Source organism: Urtica dioica, chromosome 3 (assembly GCF_054948205.1).
Source record: "Urtica dioica subsp. dioica isolate 48M chromosome 3, U.dioica_male_clone48M_v1_H2, whole genome shotgun sequence".
Classification (NCBI taxonomy): Eukaryota; Viridiplantae; Streptophyta; class Magnoliopsida; order Rosales; family Urticaceae; genus Urtica; species Urtica dioica.
The window spans coordinates 39,486,934-39,503,545 of NC_142758.1; the positions used below are offsets into that span (position 1 = coordinate 39,486,934).

At 45.6% G+C, this 16,612-nt stretch overlaps 1 protein-coding gene across 1 annotated transcript; it reads right to left on the reverse strand.

Annotated features, from left to right (window-relative positions):
- Positions 1 to 416: 416 nt before the first annotated feature.
- On the reverse strand, positions 417 to 959 carry LOC149402760 (uncharacterized). The gene is made up of 2 exons (XM_089608517.1): positions 849 to 959; positions 417 to 728 (listed from the first exon to the last, which is right to left on the reverse strand). Exons 1-2 carry the CDS (start codon positions 957 to 959, stop codon positions 417 to 419), a joined length of 423 nt encoding a protein of 140 aa, XP_089464643.1.
- Between the last annotated feature and the right edge of the window lie 15,653 nt (positions 960 to 16,612).

The following is a 16,612-nucleotide window of genomic DNA, read 5'->3' on the forward strand; positions in this document are numbered from 1 at the left end:
CAGAAAGGAGTGCGCGCCACGCAGAATTGTTGTGGCCTTGTTCTTCTTCGATTCGCTCTCATTTCGACCCGTTTCGACTCCAAATGATGTCTTTTTCCATAGAATCACCTCCGAGCTCTCGTTTGACCCGTTTAACCTGTAAATCATTGTAAACACTCTAAAAACAATCAAAATACTCGAGGACTTGTTTGTTTTTTGCTCACAGAATAAGAGTTTTACACATGATTAACGCACCAATTGCCGGCATACCTCAAGGGGCTCTTTGGAGCGGCATGAATAATTGTCGATGGCCGCGTCAGACACGTGTACCCAGAAAATGTTGTCGCTAGCCTTCGGGTATTTCATGGGAATGATAGCGTCTTCCTCCATGTCAAGGACTACGAAATTGGCGGAGAAGATGAACTTGTCCACCTTGACTAGGACATCTTTATGGACCTATCCGCCATCATGAGCATCACGGTGTGGGATTTACCTCTCCGATACCGAGATTTTTGAAGATGGAAGAGGGGCATGAGGTTGATTCTTGCTCCCAAATCACAAAGTGCCCTATCGAAGTATAGGTCGCCGATGGCGCATGGCATGGTGAAACTCCCGGAATCTTTCAGCTTCAGCGGGAGCTTTCTCTGTATTACTACACTACACTCTCCAGAGAGAATGATCGTGCTACAATCATCGTTACTTTGCCTATTGGAAAGGATGTCCTTCAAGAACTTAGCGTAGCTCGGCATCTGTTCAATGACGTTGACAAATGGGATGTTTATTCGGAGTTCCTTGAGCATATCCACAAACTTCTCGAATTACTTGTCGAGCTTTGCCTTCTTGAGTCATTGAGGAAATGGCACGGGGACATTCGCGGGCACAAGGGGAGGTGGAGTAGGCTCGGCCGGAGGCAGAGGTATTGTCGATGTCGTCGCGTCGCCTTCACTTTTCGCCTTCTTCTTGTCAGTGTTATCCACCATAACCCGCTTCGAAGAGTGATTGAATTGCACTGGTCTTTCGGGTTATTGTTGGTGTTGCCGAGAAATGTTCCTTGAGGTCTCGCGTTCAATGCCGTGGTGAGTTCTCCGATTTGCATTTTGAGGCTCTGGATTACTACTTCACCGCTCTACACTATCGTCTGAGTCCGATTCATGAAGGATGTGAGCACCTCCTCCATTTTTCTACTAAGGGTCGGCTGAATTTGCTCTTGTTGAGGTTGGAAACCCCCTTTGATTTTGTTGCTGCCCTTGTTGGTTATTCTGGAACGCTAGCGGAGGTCGATTCTCTAGGAATCCTTGTTGCGGTTCTGCTCTCCACCCTTGGTTGTAGTTGTTGTTCCGGCCTCCGTTGTTGTAGTTATTCGCATTTTGGTATGGAGGCCGATTGTTGTGATTCCCCACAAAGTTGGCACTTTCGGGATGAACATCATTTGCCGCGGGGCAATCGTCGGTGAAATGCAGCCCGCTACACCAAAAAAACGCCTCTGGTGTGGCTTGTGCGACGTGAGCGGTTGCTTTCATCTCGTGCAACTGCTTCTTGAGGTACGCCATTTGTGCAAGCATTTCCTTCAATTCCTCTGATTCACCTCCGGACGTGGTAGCATTCGCGGTCGCGGAACCGACTTTCATTAGCCTCTTCTTCACCGAGCATTGATCGTTCAAATGTGCCAATTCCTCAAGGAGATCATGGAATTCCGATGGCGTCTTAGTTAACACCGTCCCTCCCGTGGCGGTGTTGAGTAAGATCTTCGTGGAAGTAACGAGCCCATAGTAGAATGTCTGGAGCTGAACCAGTAAGGTGATAACTGTTGTCAATGGTGCCCACAAGAAGAGTTGTAGTCTTTACTTTTGTATATTTGATGTAATAAAGTCTCACGAAGACTCTTGCTTGTAATTGCTTATTTATTAATAAAAAGTTGAAACGTTCATTCATTATCCATTGTGTAATGCTTTATGATAAAAACCTTAGTCTTTAGTCCATAAAGAAACCTAACAACACATGAAGAGACAAATGTAGATTTGCATGAACAAACTCTTCATGGTTTGCTTAAAACAATATATTCACAATCTAAGGATCAAAGGACTATTGATCTCAGAATGACTGTTAGGAGAATCTATGATGTCTGGGTATGAGACATTGAGAGTTGGAGACTCTATAGTTCTTCTAGGTATCTTCCGAAGATACTGAATTGACCAGTGCACTTCTAGAGACAAAATAAGAACAAACCATTTAACCTCTTATGTCTCGAGGTCACTACGTATGAATTGCATCATGCTTACCTTAATCCTGAAATGAGACATGTCATTTCATAGCCTACGTATTCTCATTTGAGAAAGTCAGAGTTCGGACTCACTATGTGATTTCGAACATGACCTATTGGTGAAGTACTAAGTTATGAAGATTTCATGTGTAACTTTGTGAAGATCTCATAGATATGGAATTCATGTACAAGTTTGCTGAAATGCAATGTATATCACCTCATGCTTTGTTCCTTGGACTGTGAATAAATGAACTGGCCAGTGTCCAAATTGAGTCCTGACTCTTTTGGATGAAACAATGTGACTTGTTAGCTCCTCGTCAATACATTGTTTCTAACTTATTCACAAGCGACAAAGGAGTTGAGGAAATAACAGCTAGAAGGGTAAAATAGTAATTTTGTAAATCCCGACTAACTGATGATATTCATGAAGGGTAAACATAGATAATATTCAGTGGATCCGCTCATCATAATTTGGTTGAATTCTTGAGTAGAAAATAAATTCATTTGAACCGAGAGATTTTCAGTGTCAACTCTTTAGTGGAGTCAGTTGACATTAAGCTAAACTTGGAAAATGTTTGTGAACTTTTGAGTCCAAGTATTAGCTCAAGCTTTGTTTATTTGGATCCAAGAGGTCACTGTCACAAATCATATCGAATAGGAATAGTAAAACTGGAAGCTAAGTCAAAGCAAGAACGAGACAAATTTTACGAAAATTGTCTAAAGGGTATTTTTGTCCTTTTGGACATAGGACGAAATGAATGTCAATAAATTTGTTGACATTGTCATATGATGACAAATGAAACTTAAACCACTCGGCCATGAAGAGTTTATTGGGGCTTGAGGATTAATTTCATTTCATAGAATTTTATTTGAAAATTCTTAATGGGCTTTCCTTATGTTGTCATGAACAAATGAAGAAAAATCTAGGAGCCTTCTAGAAGGTGTTGCACGTCCATACCAAAGAAAAAAGAGAGTTTATTTTGTGCATTAATGTATGAAGATGTTGGAATTGATCTAGGGTTTAAGAAAAAGTTTAACGCTTCGGTAAGCGGCGGAATTTTTAAAAATTTCTTTTGATAAGTAAAATGATTTTACTAACCTAGACAAAGATCAAGTACACGTAAATAAAACTATTATGAGCATAATAAAAATACTAACCTTTTTAGAATCTTGAACGTTGATGAGCCTTCAGAAGGTTGAAAACGTTCGTCTCCCTCGCAGCACGTCTCTCTTCTTTCCTCGCCAACTCGAGCAACCACGAAAGTTTCTATCACTATAATCACTCAAGAAAAATAGGAATTACTGTGTGGGCAATTTTAAACACTACGACTCAAGAACAAGTCTCAAAGTCGAAGAGCTAAACTCGCTAGGTCAAATGAGGACCTAGGTGCCAAAACAAAAATGAAAAGAACTTAGAGATTGAAGGAGAGAGGGGCGGCCAAGCTAGAGAGAGAAGCTCTCAATCTCTAAAACTTGGGATGAATGAAATGAGGAGAATAAGGCTCCTATTTATAGGAGTGGTCACAACTTCAATAAGGTAGTTTCCTCTTCTATAAAATATCACATATTCATGAGCAAATATTGCCTTATTCTCTCATGACTCACACGGCCAAGGCAGCCTTCTAGAAGGCTTGGATTTGATTCCTTTTTTGTTCCTTGCCTTGCCTTTGACTTTCTTGGCCGAAATTCCCTTATGCATGCATGGGAAATTTGTTTCCTCTTTTTCTTTTGGCAAGTATCTTGATACATTTATGCACAAAATATTCTTTCTTTTACCTTGGGTAGTAGGCGCCCAACATCATCTAGAAAAGGCTTCTAGCAGCTTTTCCATTTGTTCATGATAACATGAAAAAGGCCCATTAAGAACTTTCAATAAAATTCTTATGAAATGAAATTAATCCACAAGGCCCAATAAAACTAATATTGGCCAAGTGATGCATGTCAGCAAGTGACCATGTCAAAAAATATATTGACATTCATTTCATCCTATGTCTCAAAAGACAAAAATACCCTTTTGACAATTTTCGTAAAACTTGTCTCGTATTTGTTTTGACTTAGCTTCTAGTTTAACTATTCCTACTCGATGTGATTTGTGATAGTGACCTCATGGATCCAAATGAACAAAGCTTGAGCTAAACACTTGGACTCAAAAGTTCACAAACCTTTTCCAAGTTTAGCTTAATGTCAACTGACTCCACTAAAGAGTTGACACTGAAAATCTCTCGGTTAAAATGAATTTATTTTCTACTTGTTGTCACACGAAAATGAACAACGATTAACTACCTCGGGCGATTCGATCCAAGGCCGGACCAAGTGATCGCACCTGGGCCAAAAGTGTGAACTCGAAAGTCTCGAGTTAGGTTTTCTCCTATCAACCTACCTCTTAGAGGAGGGAAGGGGTGAGGAGGAGGAGTGACCGTGCCTTTTGTGTATAGGCTGCCTACGAACCCGTCTGTGGGATCAGGTCAGAACGTAGTTCAGGGCGTATGTAACGCAGTGCGAGGCACGGAGCCTGGAGGGTGTGCTCGACAGAGAAGACGGATCATGGAGGAGTCCTCGACGACGTCTCAGAACTCTGGGATCGAGTGACCCGAGAGAGAATGTGTGTTTTCTCTCTTTTGGAGACGTGGGACACTCTAAGTCAAGAGTTCCTTGTCGTGGCGAAGATTTTGGACGCGTGTGCGATTTCCAGTCTGAAATGCAGGACGCGTAGGCGATTTCTTGTCAGAAATGGTGGACGCGTCTAGAGGCTATTTTCAGTCGAAAACCGCAGGAGCACTTGTGGGCTCGGGATTAGTCGTTCGTTCGAGAGAGGCGGCGCCCGGGAGTCCCCGGGAGCGCTTCGGAATCTCTGAGAACGAGAAATCGAGGAGAATCCGCTTTAGGCCAAGGATGGCATCCAGAGAAGCACAGAGAAGTCTCAAGTTTCTTGAGAATAAATGGGATGGCTTTCCCCTCCATGAGAGGGTGTATTTATAGTAGTTGGAGGGCCTAAGGAGGCTCTTTTCTCGTCCATGTAGAACTAGGGGCGCGCGCCCCACCAAGAGGAGGAGCGCCGTGTAGTGCGCGGCGCAAAACGCGCGACGCGCGGAGTGCTCGGCGCAGCGCGCGGCGCGCGGAATGCCAGGCGCGTGCCGCCTTTGGTGGGCCTTATTCATTTTATTTGGCCCGTTGGGCCTTCGGAGCTCCGGATATCGCGCAAGTCAAACGAAACGTAAAAGTCTCAACTCGAGGAGTGAGACTAGACTCGACTCTAGGAGAGTGACTCGACTGGAGGAGCGAGGGTCGACTCGAGGAGAATGACTCGACACGAGGAGTAAGACTCGACTCGAGCAGAGTGGCTCGGCTCGAGGAGTGAGGCTCAACTCGAGGGGCAAGGCTCGACTCGAGGAGCTGGAACCTTGGCATGAGGACTCGTCAGTCGACTCTTGATGGAAGGCTTGCCGCTCTTCAGAACTTCCGGCCTGACCATCGGCCCTGTGAACGGCGTGTCTTCTCGGCGTCTCGGGTTTTCCAAAAATGACCGACAACATTAGCCCCCCAAGTTCATCGCTTGGGAGGCGCTCCGGGCGGTGAACTTTTAGTTGTTTCCGCCGGGTGTTTGAGGAAATTTTATTTCCCAAAGCTTCGCCGTCGCGAAGCCTTTGTGATTATAAAGGAAATTGTCACAATTGCATGTGCTCTCTCTCGCTTTTTCCGTCTCTCTCAACGCGATTGTGTGATCAACACGTGCAGGAGGATCCAAGCGGATAGGAGGCGTAGCTCAACGTGGGCGAGGCGGACCCGTTTTCATTCGTCGCTCTAGCCCCGGAGCAACGGGGACATGCGCGCGCAAGTAGTGCGTGCATTTGTGCAGAGGTGTGCCGACGTGTCGCGGCTTGTTGATCTTTTGGCGAAGTCACGCCTACTTTCTTCGATGGCATTTTGTTTGATGATATCTTCGAGCCAGAGTCCATGGAACTCGACGGTGATTAGCATGGCAATTATTGTCTACTTGCGACATGTTAGGGGAAGATCATGGCGTCCGTCTCGGCCAGCTTGGATGGCGACTGCACTTTTGCGTTTCGCAAAGACGTGCTCATTCCGAGGTCTCAAAGACGGAGGTTGATGTTGTGGGTCGATGGTTTGAGAAGGCGGAGTGGTACCTGGTGGAAGGCTCTGCCACTCCGGAGGGCTTCGACTGCTCGGGGATCAATGCTCAAAGTTCGATCACGTATCAAGCATAAGTCGGTCTCACGGGACATCCGCCATTCCAGATTTGGTGACGCTTCTCCGTCTGCGTTTGGAAAATCGACCCATATTCCCCAGGCGTGAGTGCGGGTCTCTGTTGAGGCCTTTGGAGCAGTGTTACTCCGATTCTGGCTAACTTTTCTGCCAGTGTGGGGGCAGATACTCCCTGCTGAAGACGTGAAGGGACATCGTATTGAGTAGCGATGGAGACTTCTTCTGTCATGGCGTTTTTGACGCCCAGAGGGCAAGTTTTCCTCTGTTTGTCTTTTCACTTTGTTTTCCAATAGTCTTGCTTTGGCTAACCTGCTCTTCAAATCGTTTCAGGTGCTTGCTCGAGGAGCTGGACTCGACTCAAGGAGAATGACTCGACTCGAGGAGCAAGGCTCGACTCGAGGAGAATGACTCGACTCTAGGAGCAAGGTTCGACTCGAGGAGAATGACTCGACTCGAGGAGCAAGGCTCGACTCGAGGAGAATGACTCGACTCGAGGAGCAAGGCTCGACTCGAGGAAAGTGACTCGACTCGAGGAGTAAGGCTCGACTCGAGGAGAGTGACTAGACTCGAGGAGCAAGGCTCGACTTGAGGAGAGAGACTGGACTCGAGGGGTAAGACTTGACTCGAGGAGAGTGACTCGACTCGAGGAGCGAGGCTCGACTCGAGGAGAGTGACTTGACTCAAGGGGCAAGACTTGACTCGAGGAGAGTGACTCAACTCGAGGAGCGAGACTCGACTCGAGGGTCATGACTCGACTCGTGGAGCAAGGCCCGACTCGTGGAGAGTGACTTGACTCGAGGAGCAAGGCCCGGCTCGAGGAGAATGACCCGACTCGAGGAGCGAGGCTCGGCTCGAGGAGAATGAATCATCTCGAGGAGCGAGGCTCGACTCGAGGAGAATGACTCGTCTCGAGGAGTAAGGCTCGACTCGAGGAGCAAGGCTTGGCTCGAGGAGAATGACTCGACTCGAGGAGCGAGGCTCGACTCGAGGAGAATGACTCGTGTCGAGGAGCAAGGCTCGACTCGAGGAGAGTGACTCAACTTGAGGAGCGAGGCGGAGCGAGGCTCGACTCGAGGAGAATGACTCGACTCGAGGAGCGAGGCTTGACTCGAGGAGAATGACTCGTCTCGAGGAGCAAGGCTCGACTCGAGGAGAGTGATTCGACCCGAGGAGTGAGGCTCGACTCAAGGAGAATGACTAGACCCGAGGAGCGAGGCTCGACTCGAGGAGAGTAACTCGACCCGAGGAGCAAGGCTCGATTTAAGGAGAGTGACTCGACTCGAGGAACAAGACTCGACTCGAAGATAGTGGCTTGACTTGAGGAGCGATGCTCGACTCGAGGAGAGTGACTTGACTCGAGGAGCAAGGCTCAGCTCGAGAAGATTCTGCACGTCCTCATTCGTTGCCTGGGACTCTTCCAGGAGGAGCTTGCTCGAGCGAAGTCTCATCTAGCTTAGGCGAGTTTTTCCGAGCAGCTTCAATTAGCTCGCATGGAATAGGGAGTCTCCCAAGGCGTGTGTGATCGCGCTCAGTTGGCGGTGGTGAAGATGGCATGAAATGCGCCTAGTATGGCGGTTCAGGTGCGTCTTGTGGCGGCTTCGAGTGCGTTGTGATTAGTCATCATGTGCAGCGCCTTATGTCGACTTAGAGCGCGTTGAGAGACGGCTTCGTGCGTCGTGTAGGCGTCTTAGTCACGTCGTAATGGATGGCTTAGACGTGCCATGTAGGCTTTTTAGGTGCGCCATTTAGGTGGCTTTGGTGCACCATGTAGGCGTCTTTGGTGCGTCGCGAGGGACGGCTTGGATGCGCCATGTGGGCGTCTTACATGCGCCATGTAGGCGTCGTAGGTGCGTCACGAGGGACGACTTGGTTGCGTCATGTAGGTGTCTTAAGTGCGCCATGTAGGCGTCTTAGGTGCGTCGCGAGGGATGACTTTGTTGCGCCATGTAGGCGTCTTACGTGCGCTATGTAGGCGTCTTAAGTGCGCCATGTAGGCGGCTTAGATGCGCCATGTAGGCGTCTTACGTGCGCCATGTAGGCATCTTAGATGCGCCATGTAGGCGGCTTCGGTGCGCCATGTAGGCGTCTTAGGCGCGTCACGAGGGACGACTTTAGCCTGCATCTCTTGGATGACTTATGGCGCGCCGCGGAGGCGTCGTAAGCCTGCATCTCTTGGATGTCTTATGGCGCGCTGCGGAAGCGTCTTAAGCCTGCATCTCATGGATGTCTTATGGCGCGGCGTGGAGGCGTTTTAAGCCTGCATCTCATGGATGTCTTACGGCGCGCCGCGGAAGCGTCTTTGGTGCGTCGCGAGGGACGGCTTTGGTGCGCCATGTAGGCGTCTTAGGTGCGCCATCTAGGCGTCTTAGGTGAGTTGCGAAGGACGACTTGGTTGCGCCATGTAGGCATCTTACGTGCGCCATGTAGGCGTCTTAGATGCGCCATGTAGGCGGCTTCGGTGCGCCATGTAGGCGTCTTAGGCGCGTCACGAGGGACGACTTTAGCCTGCATCTCTTGGATGACTTATGGCGTGCCGCGGAGGCGTCTTAAGCCTGCATCTCTTGGATATCTTATGACGCGCTGTGGAAGCGTCTTAAGCCTGCATCTCATGGATGTCTTATGGCGCGCCGTAGAGGCGTTTTAAGCCTGCATCTCATGGATGTCTTATGGCACGCCGCGGAGGCGTCTTTGGTGCGTCGCGAGGGACGGCTTTGGTACGCCATGTAGGCGTCTTACGTGCGCCATCTGGGCGTCTTAGGTGTGTTGCGAAGGACGACTTGGTTGCACCATGTAGGCGTCTTACGTGCGCCATGTAGGCGTCTTAGGTGCGTCATGTAGGCGGCTTCGGTACGCCATGTAGGCGTCTTAGGCGCGTCGCGAGGGACGACTTTAGCCTGCATCTCTTCGATGACTTATGGCGCGCCGCGGAGGCGTCTTTAGCCTGCATCTCTTGGATGTCTTATGGCGTGCCGCAGAGGCGTCTTTAGTGCATGCTTGTCCCCGTTTATGTTCGGGTGTTTTGTTCTAGTGGAGCGTACTTTCTTGGGGATTTCGAGCGTACTTACAGTTGCCTATGTCACCAGCCCCCCGAGTTTTAGGTTTACAAGTGTTATCTTGATGATCGAAAAACTTTGATAAAGTGGATTTTGAAAGAAAAACCTCGAACTTCATTAATATTGCAAATATTTGAAATCCCAAAACATTGGCTCGTAAGCCTTATTGAATGTTGGAAAGCAAAGAAATAAAATGGGGGGAAGCACTGGCTACTGGTAGTACTGTCTCAAGTGTTCCGCATTTCACAGGCGACAGATCGGTGTCTCGTCCATGTATTTGATGTAGTAGGTCCCGTCATGTATGACTTGGTAGACTTTGTGGGGTCCCTCCCTATTTGGGATGAGGACGTCGACACCTTGCACTTGGGTGTTATGCAGATGTCTTCGTGGACTTCGCGAAGGACCTTGGTCGACTCGACGCTATCTCTTAGTTGGGAGATTGTGTTACGACTTCAATGTCTCCGGGAGTTCCGAAGGTGACCGGTAGATCGAAGATGCCTTCGGTCATGACTCTCTCCCCAGTGAACCCGAATAATGGCGTTTGGGTCGGAGTTGGGCGCAGCCCCTCGAGCTTCATGCGCTCTAGGGTGGTCTTGAAAATTATGTCGGCAGCATTGTCGTTGTCGATGAGAACCCTTTTCACCAGGTTATTAGCCACTTGGGCTTTGAGCATTATCGCGTCATTGTGCGGATGCACAACCCGCTTGGCCTCTTCGTTGATGAAGTATATTGTCTCGTGAGGCACGTATGGAAGTTCTTCATACGTAAGGTTGACGTGCATAGCAGCGTCTTCTTGAGCCACGCCCTTAGGAATTTTTTCCGTTGTCGGGCTGAATCTCCATCTTGTGGACCACCCAGTATGGTGATTACAACGTGGAGCTGTGGATTGGCGACAACAGTTGCTGTGGCTCGGTTGGTAGTAGCAGTTGCTCTTCCTCCTTTGCTAGACAGTGGTCTGTTTGAGGTGGGGCCCGCAACGCTAATCATGCGCAACACGAACTCTTTTATCTCAGAGCCTCGATTTGCCTTTTGAGACTGTGGCACTCGGAGGTCAAGTGATCGTATTCCTGATGGAACTCGCAATATCTTGACCGGTCGCGAGTTGCGGAGTCTTTTTTCATTGGAGTCGGGGCGATGAACTTGTCACGCGTCAAAGCTAGGATTTGATCCGGCGTCGTGTTCAACGGCGTGAACGACGAGTAGCCCTTAAAGTCTTCCGTAAGTTTCGGCTTTTGGGGCATCAGAGGTCGGCTATTAGAAGTCTGACCTCCTCTGTTTCGCCTTTTACGAGAGTTGCCTTGCTCGTTGCTAGGTTCGTCTGGGTGGTGAGAGCTTTGATTATTGCCCTTGCGGCCATCGAGGTAATCTTCGACTCCCATTAAGGGCTTGACTCGAGTCATTAACTCGGCCATGGTAGAAGGGACACGACCGACGACGGACTTGAGGAAGTCACTTGTGCGTAGCCTTCAATGATGGCAGTGATTGCGTCTTTGTCGTCAAAGCGGTCGACCTTATTCGATTCTTCAGTGAATCGGGCAAGGTATCGTCTAAGAGACTCGCCATTCTCTTGCTTGATTGAGCACAGGTACATCTTGGTCTTCTTTTGGACCATAGATGTAGCGAAGCATGCTAGGAACATGTCCTTCAGGTCTTTGAACGATCGGATGCTTCCCGGCCTCAAGTTCTTGAACCACTCGAAGCCGGGTCCGGCGAGGGTAAGACTAAAGCATGGCACATGGCGCCGTGAGCGACACCCTGCATCGTCATCCAGGTTTCATAGTGCTGGACATGGTAAGCGGGATCCGCTTTTCCATCATAGGGAGCAAGGTTTGGGAGCTTGAAATTTCCCATGCATACGTCGGCCAATATCTGGGTCGTGAAAGGCGAGGAATTCTCCTCAACGACCCCATAGGCACTTCTGCCTATTCCGTATTCTCGGAGATCTCGTAATTCATTTCGAAGATTTTGGATCATAGTGATCACATCGAGACCGGTAGTCGAAGTAACTCCCTGTTCGGGAGGAGTCACCTGTCGCCTCTCATTAGACCCTTGACTCGTGCGGCGATTCCCGTTAGTTGGGGCTGTCACTCTCTTAGGTCATCGCCAAGCTTGTTGCGTTGGGTAGTAAGATGATCCCTAAGATCTGGGCTTGTCGTACGGAGGCGCAGGCTTCGTCTATGACGACGCGCTCTTCGTGTGCCCTGACTTTCCGCAACATTCTCCCTTTGACCAAGTCGGTCAAGGGCCGAACTGTTTTCAATGGTGCCCACAAGAAGAGTTGTAATCTTTATATTATGCATTTGATGTAATAAAGTCTCATGAAGACTCTTGCTTGTAATTGCTTATTCTTTAATAAAAAGTTGAAACGTTCATTCAATCTTGATTGTTTGAAGCTTTATGATAAAACCTTAGTCTTTTAGTCCATAAACAAACTTAACAACTTACGAAGAGACAAATGTAGATTTGCATGAACAAACTCTTCGTAGTTTGCTTAAAACGATATATTCGCAATCTTAGGGTCAAAGGACTATTGACCTCAGTACGATTGTTAGAAGAATCTATGATGTCTGGTTATGAGGCATTGAGAGTTGGAGACTCTATATTTCTTCTAGGTATCTTCCGAAGGTACTGAATTGACCAGTGCACTTCTAGAGACAAGATAAGAACAAACCATTTAACCTCTTATGTCTCGAAGTCACTATGTATGAATTGCATCATGCTCACCTTAATCCTGAAATGAGACATGTCATTTCACACCTTAGTATTCTCATTTGAGAAAGTCAGAGTTCGGACTCACTATGTGATTTCGAACAGGGCCTATTGGTGCAGTACTAAGTTGTGAGAATGTCATGAGTAACTTTGTGAAGTTCTCATAGATATGGAATTCATGTACAAGATTGCTGAAATGCAATGTATGTCACCTCATGCTTTGTTCCTTGGAGTGTGAATAAATGAACTGGCCAGTGTCCAAATTGAGCCCTGACTCTTTTGGATAAAACAATGTGACTTGTTAGCTCCTCGTCAATACATTGTTTCTAACTTATTCACAAGCGACAAAGGAGTTGAGGAAATAACAGCTAGACGGGTAAAATGGTAATTTAGTAAATCCCGACTAGCTGATGACATTCATGAAGGGTAAACATAGATAATATTCTGTGGATCCGCTCATCATAATTAGGTTGAATTCTTGAGTAGAAAATAAATTCATTTGAACCGAGAGATTTTCAGTGTCAACTCTTTAGTGGAGTCAGTTGGCATTAAGCTAAACTTGGAAAAGGTTTGTGAACTTTTGAGTCCAAGTATTTAGCTCAAGCTTTGTTCATTTGGATCCACGAGGTCACTGTCACGAATCACATCGAGTAGGAATAGTTAAAGTGGAAGCTAAGTCAAAACAAGAACGAAAATTGTCAGAAGGGTATTTTTGTCTTTTGAGACATATGATGAAATGAATGTCAATAAATTTTTTGACAAGTTCATTTGATGACTTAATGTCACTCGGCCATGACTTGATTATTGGGCCTTGTGAATTAATTTCATTTCATAAGAATTTTATTGAAAATTCTTAATGGGCCTTTTTCATGTTGTCATGAACAAGTGGAAAAGCTTCTAGAAGGCCTTTCTTGAATGAGATAGGCGCCCAACGTACCCAAGAGATAGAGAGAATATTTTGTGCATAAATGTATGAAGATACTTGCCAAAAGAAAAAGAGGAAACAAATTTCCTCTAAGGGAAATGAGGTAGGCGCCCAAGTTGAGAAAGAAGCAAGGCAAGGAACAAAAAAGGAAACAAATCCAAGGCTTAATGAAGCCTACCTTGGCCGAGTATGTCATAGAGGAAAAGAGGAACCTCATTCTTCTCATTTTTCTCATTTCACACAAGTTAGAGATTGAGAGACTCTCTCTCTAGACATTGTGGCCGAACTCCTCTCTGTCTCTCTCTCTAGTTTATTTTCGATTTTTTGTTTTGGCACCTAGGTCCTCATTTGACCTAGTGTTTAGCTCTGCGACTTCAAGACTCGTTCTTAAGTCGTAGTGTTTAAAAGTGCCGACTCACTGATTCCTTTATTTCGAGTAATTTAGTGATAGAAACTTTCGTGGTTGCTCGAGGTGCCGAGGAAAGAAAGAGAGACGTGCTGTGAGGGGAGACGAGCGTTGCAACTTTCTAAGAGCTTCTCAAAGATCAAGCTTCAAGAAAGGTTAGTAAACTTCTATACTCATAATAGTTTTTAATTACATGTACTTGCTCTTTTGTCTAGGTTAGTAAAAACTGGTTTTACTTGTAAAAGAAATTTTTTAAAATTCCGCCGCTTACCGAAGCGTTAATTAGTTTCTTAAACCCTAGATCGATTCTAAAAAATGGTATCAGAGCTATGGTCAAAGATTAGCATGTACATGTATTTAAAAATATGAGCTTGAAAATCGTTTTCGAAAGTTTACTAATTTTGTGACAAGTTAGAATTGTTTTCTTAGATTTTTTTTTAATTTATTGTTCTTGCCTTTAAATTAAAAATCATGTTGATTTTATATGAGTTTGGGATGTTTTTAAAACACATTAGAAGATGACTTAATGTCACTCGGCCATAACTTGATTATTGGGCCTTGTGAATTAATTTCGTTTCATAAGAATTTTATTGAAAATTCTTAATGGGCTTTTCTCATGTTGTCATGAACAAATGAAGAAGCTTCTAGAAGCTCCTTCTAGATGAGAATAGGCGCCCATAATACCCAAGGAAAGAGAGTTTATTTTGTGCATAAATGTATTTAGATACTTGCCAAAAGAAAAAGAGGAAACAAATTTGCATGTAGATGCACTAGGGTAATCGGCCAAGCAAGGAATGGAACAAAAAAGGAAACAAATCCAATGGCTTCTAGAAGCCTATTTGGCCGAGTGACTCTAAGGGAAGGAGAGCAATATTTGCTCATGAATATGTGATATTCAATGAAAGAGGAAACTACCTTATTGAAGGTAAAACCTCCCCTATAAATAGAGGCCTCATTCCCTTCATTCCATTCATTCCACATAAGTTAGAGATTGAGAGCTTCTCTCTCTAGACCTTGTGGTGGCCGAACTCCCCTCTCTCTCTCTTTCTAGTTTATTTTCGATTATTCTTGTTTTGGCACCTAGGTCCTCACTCGACCTAGTGTTTAGCTCTGCGACTTCAAGACTTGTTCTTAAGTCGTAGTGTTTAAAAGTGCCCACTCACTAATTCCTTTATTTCGAGTGATTTAGTGATAGAAACTTTCGTGGTTGCTCGAGATGCCGAGGAAAGAAAGAGAGACATGCTGCGAGGGGAGACGAGCATTGCAAACTTTCCAAAAGCTTCTTCAAGGTTCAAGCTTCAAGAAAGGTTAGTAAACTCTTAGCTCATATTGATTTTTAATTACATGTACTTGCTTCTTTGTCTAGGTTAGTAAAAACTGTTTTTACTTGAAAAGAAATTTTTTAAAATTCCGCCGCTTCCCGAAGCGTTTAATCTTTTTCTTAAACCCTAGATCAATTCCAACAAAATTTGTGTTTCTGGTACTATATGTCGATGATATATTACTCATAGGTAACGATGTGGGTAAATTATCTGAGGTTAAGGTCTGGCTGGAAAAGCAATTCCACATGAAGGATTTAGGAGAAGCCGCGTACATTATGGGGATCCAAATCTTTCGAGATCGGAAAAACCGGACCCTGTCGCTCTCTCAAGCATCTTATATTGATAAGGTGATGAATTCCATATCTATGAGAACTTCACAAAGTTACTCATGACATTCTCACAACTTAGTACTTCACCAATAGGCCCTGTTCGGAATCACATAGTGAGTCCGAACTCTGACTTTCTCAAATGAGAATACTAAGGTGTGAAATGACATGTCTCATTTCAGGATTAAGGTAAGCATGATGCAATTCATACATAGTGACTTCGAGACATAAGAGGTTAAATGGTTTGTTCTTATCTTGTCTCTAGAAGTGCACTGGTCAATTCAGTACCTTCGGAAGATACCGAGAAGAACTATAGAGTCTCCAACTCTCAATGCCTCATAACCAGACATCATAGATTCTTCTAACAATCGTACTGAGGTCAATAGTCCTTTGACCCTAAGATTACGAATATATCGTTTTAAGCAAACTACGAAGAGTTTGTTCATGCAAATCTACATTTGTCTCTTCGTAAGTTGTTAAGTTTGTTTATGGACTAAAGACTAAGGTTTTATCATAAAGCTTTAGACAAAGAAGATTGAATGAACGTTTCAACTTTTTATTAAAGAATAAGCAATTACAAGCAAGAGTCTTCATGAGACTTTATTACATCAAATGCATAATATAAAGATTACAATTCTTCTTGTGGGCACCATTGACAACAAACTCCCACTTGACTCAAAGAAGATATGTGTAGTCTTTCATGCCTAATCCCTCTTGATGTTGGTCGAAGACCTTGTTCGCTAGGGCCTTTGTGAATGGATCTGCTTGGTTGTCCACCGTTGAGATCTTCTTCACTTCCACGTCTCCGCGCTGCACGATCTCTCGAATCAAATGGAATTTCCTCTCAATGTGCTTAGAACGCTTATGCTTCTAGGTTCCTTTGAGTTAGCGACAGCCCCACTATTATCACAATAAAGGGTCATGGGCTCGTCGACGTTTGAAACAACTTCCAAATACTTAAGGAATTTTCTAAGCCATACAGCCTCTTTGGATGCTTTACAAGCAGCCACATATTCTGCTTCCATTGTGGAGTCAGCAATGCAAGATTGCCTAATACTCCTCCACACAACAGCTCCACCATTAAGGATGAACACAGATCCCGAAGTGGATTTCCTGGAATCCTTATCCGCTAGAAAATCGGAGTCGGTATATCCCGTCACAGTCAGGTCAGTACCTGAGTATGTAAGCATCAAGTTCCTAGTTCGTCGAAGATACTTAAGAACATGCTTAACAGCAATCCAGTGCTCGGGTCCAGGGTTGGATTGGAAACGGCTAACTACGCCAACGGCAAAACAGATGTCAGGTCTAGTGCAAAGCATAGCATACATGAGGCTTCCTACGGCAGAGGCGTAAGGAATTTTCCTCATGTCTTCAATCTCTTGTGCAGTTTTGGGAGACTGGTCCTTAG

Coding starts and splice junctions, on each gene's coding strand:
- LOC149402760 (XM_089608517.1), bottom strand. CDS start 959: ATGGTGGATAACACTGACAAGAAGAAGGCGAAAAGTGAAGGCGACGCG. Junction 729..848: donor CTCCCCTTGTGCCCGCGAAT/GTCCCCGTGCCA, acceptor GTCATTGAACAG/ATGCCGAGCTACGCTAAGTT.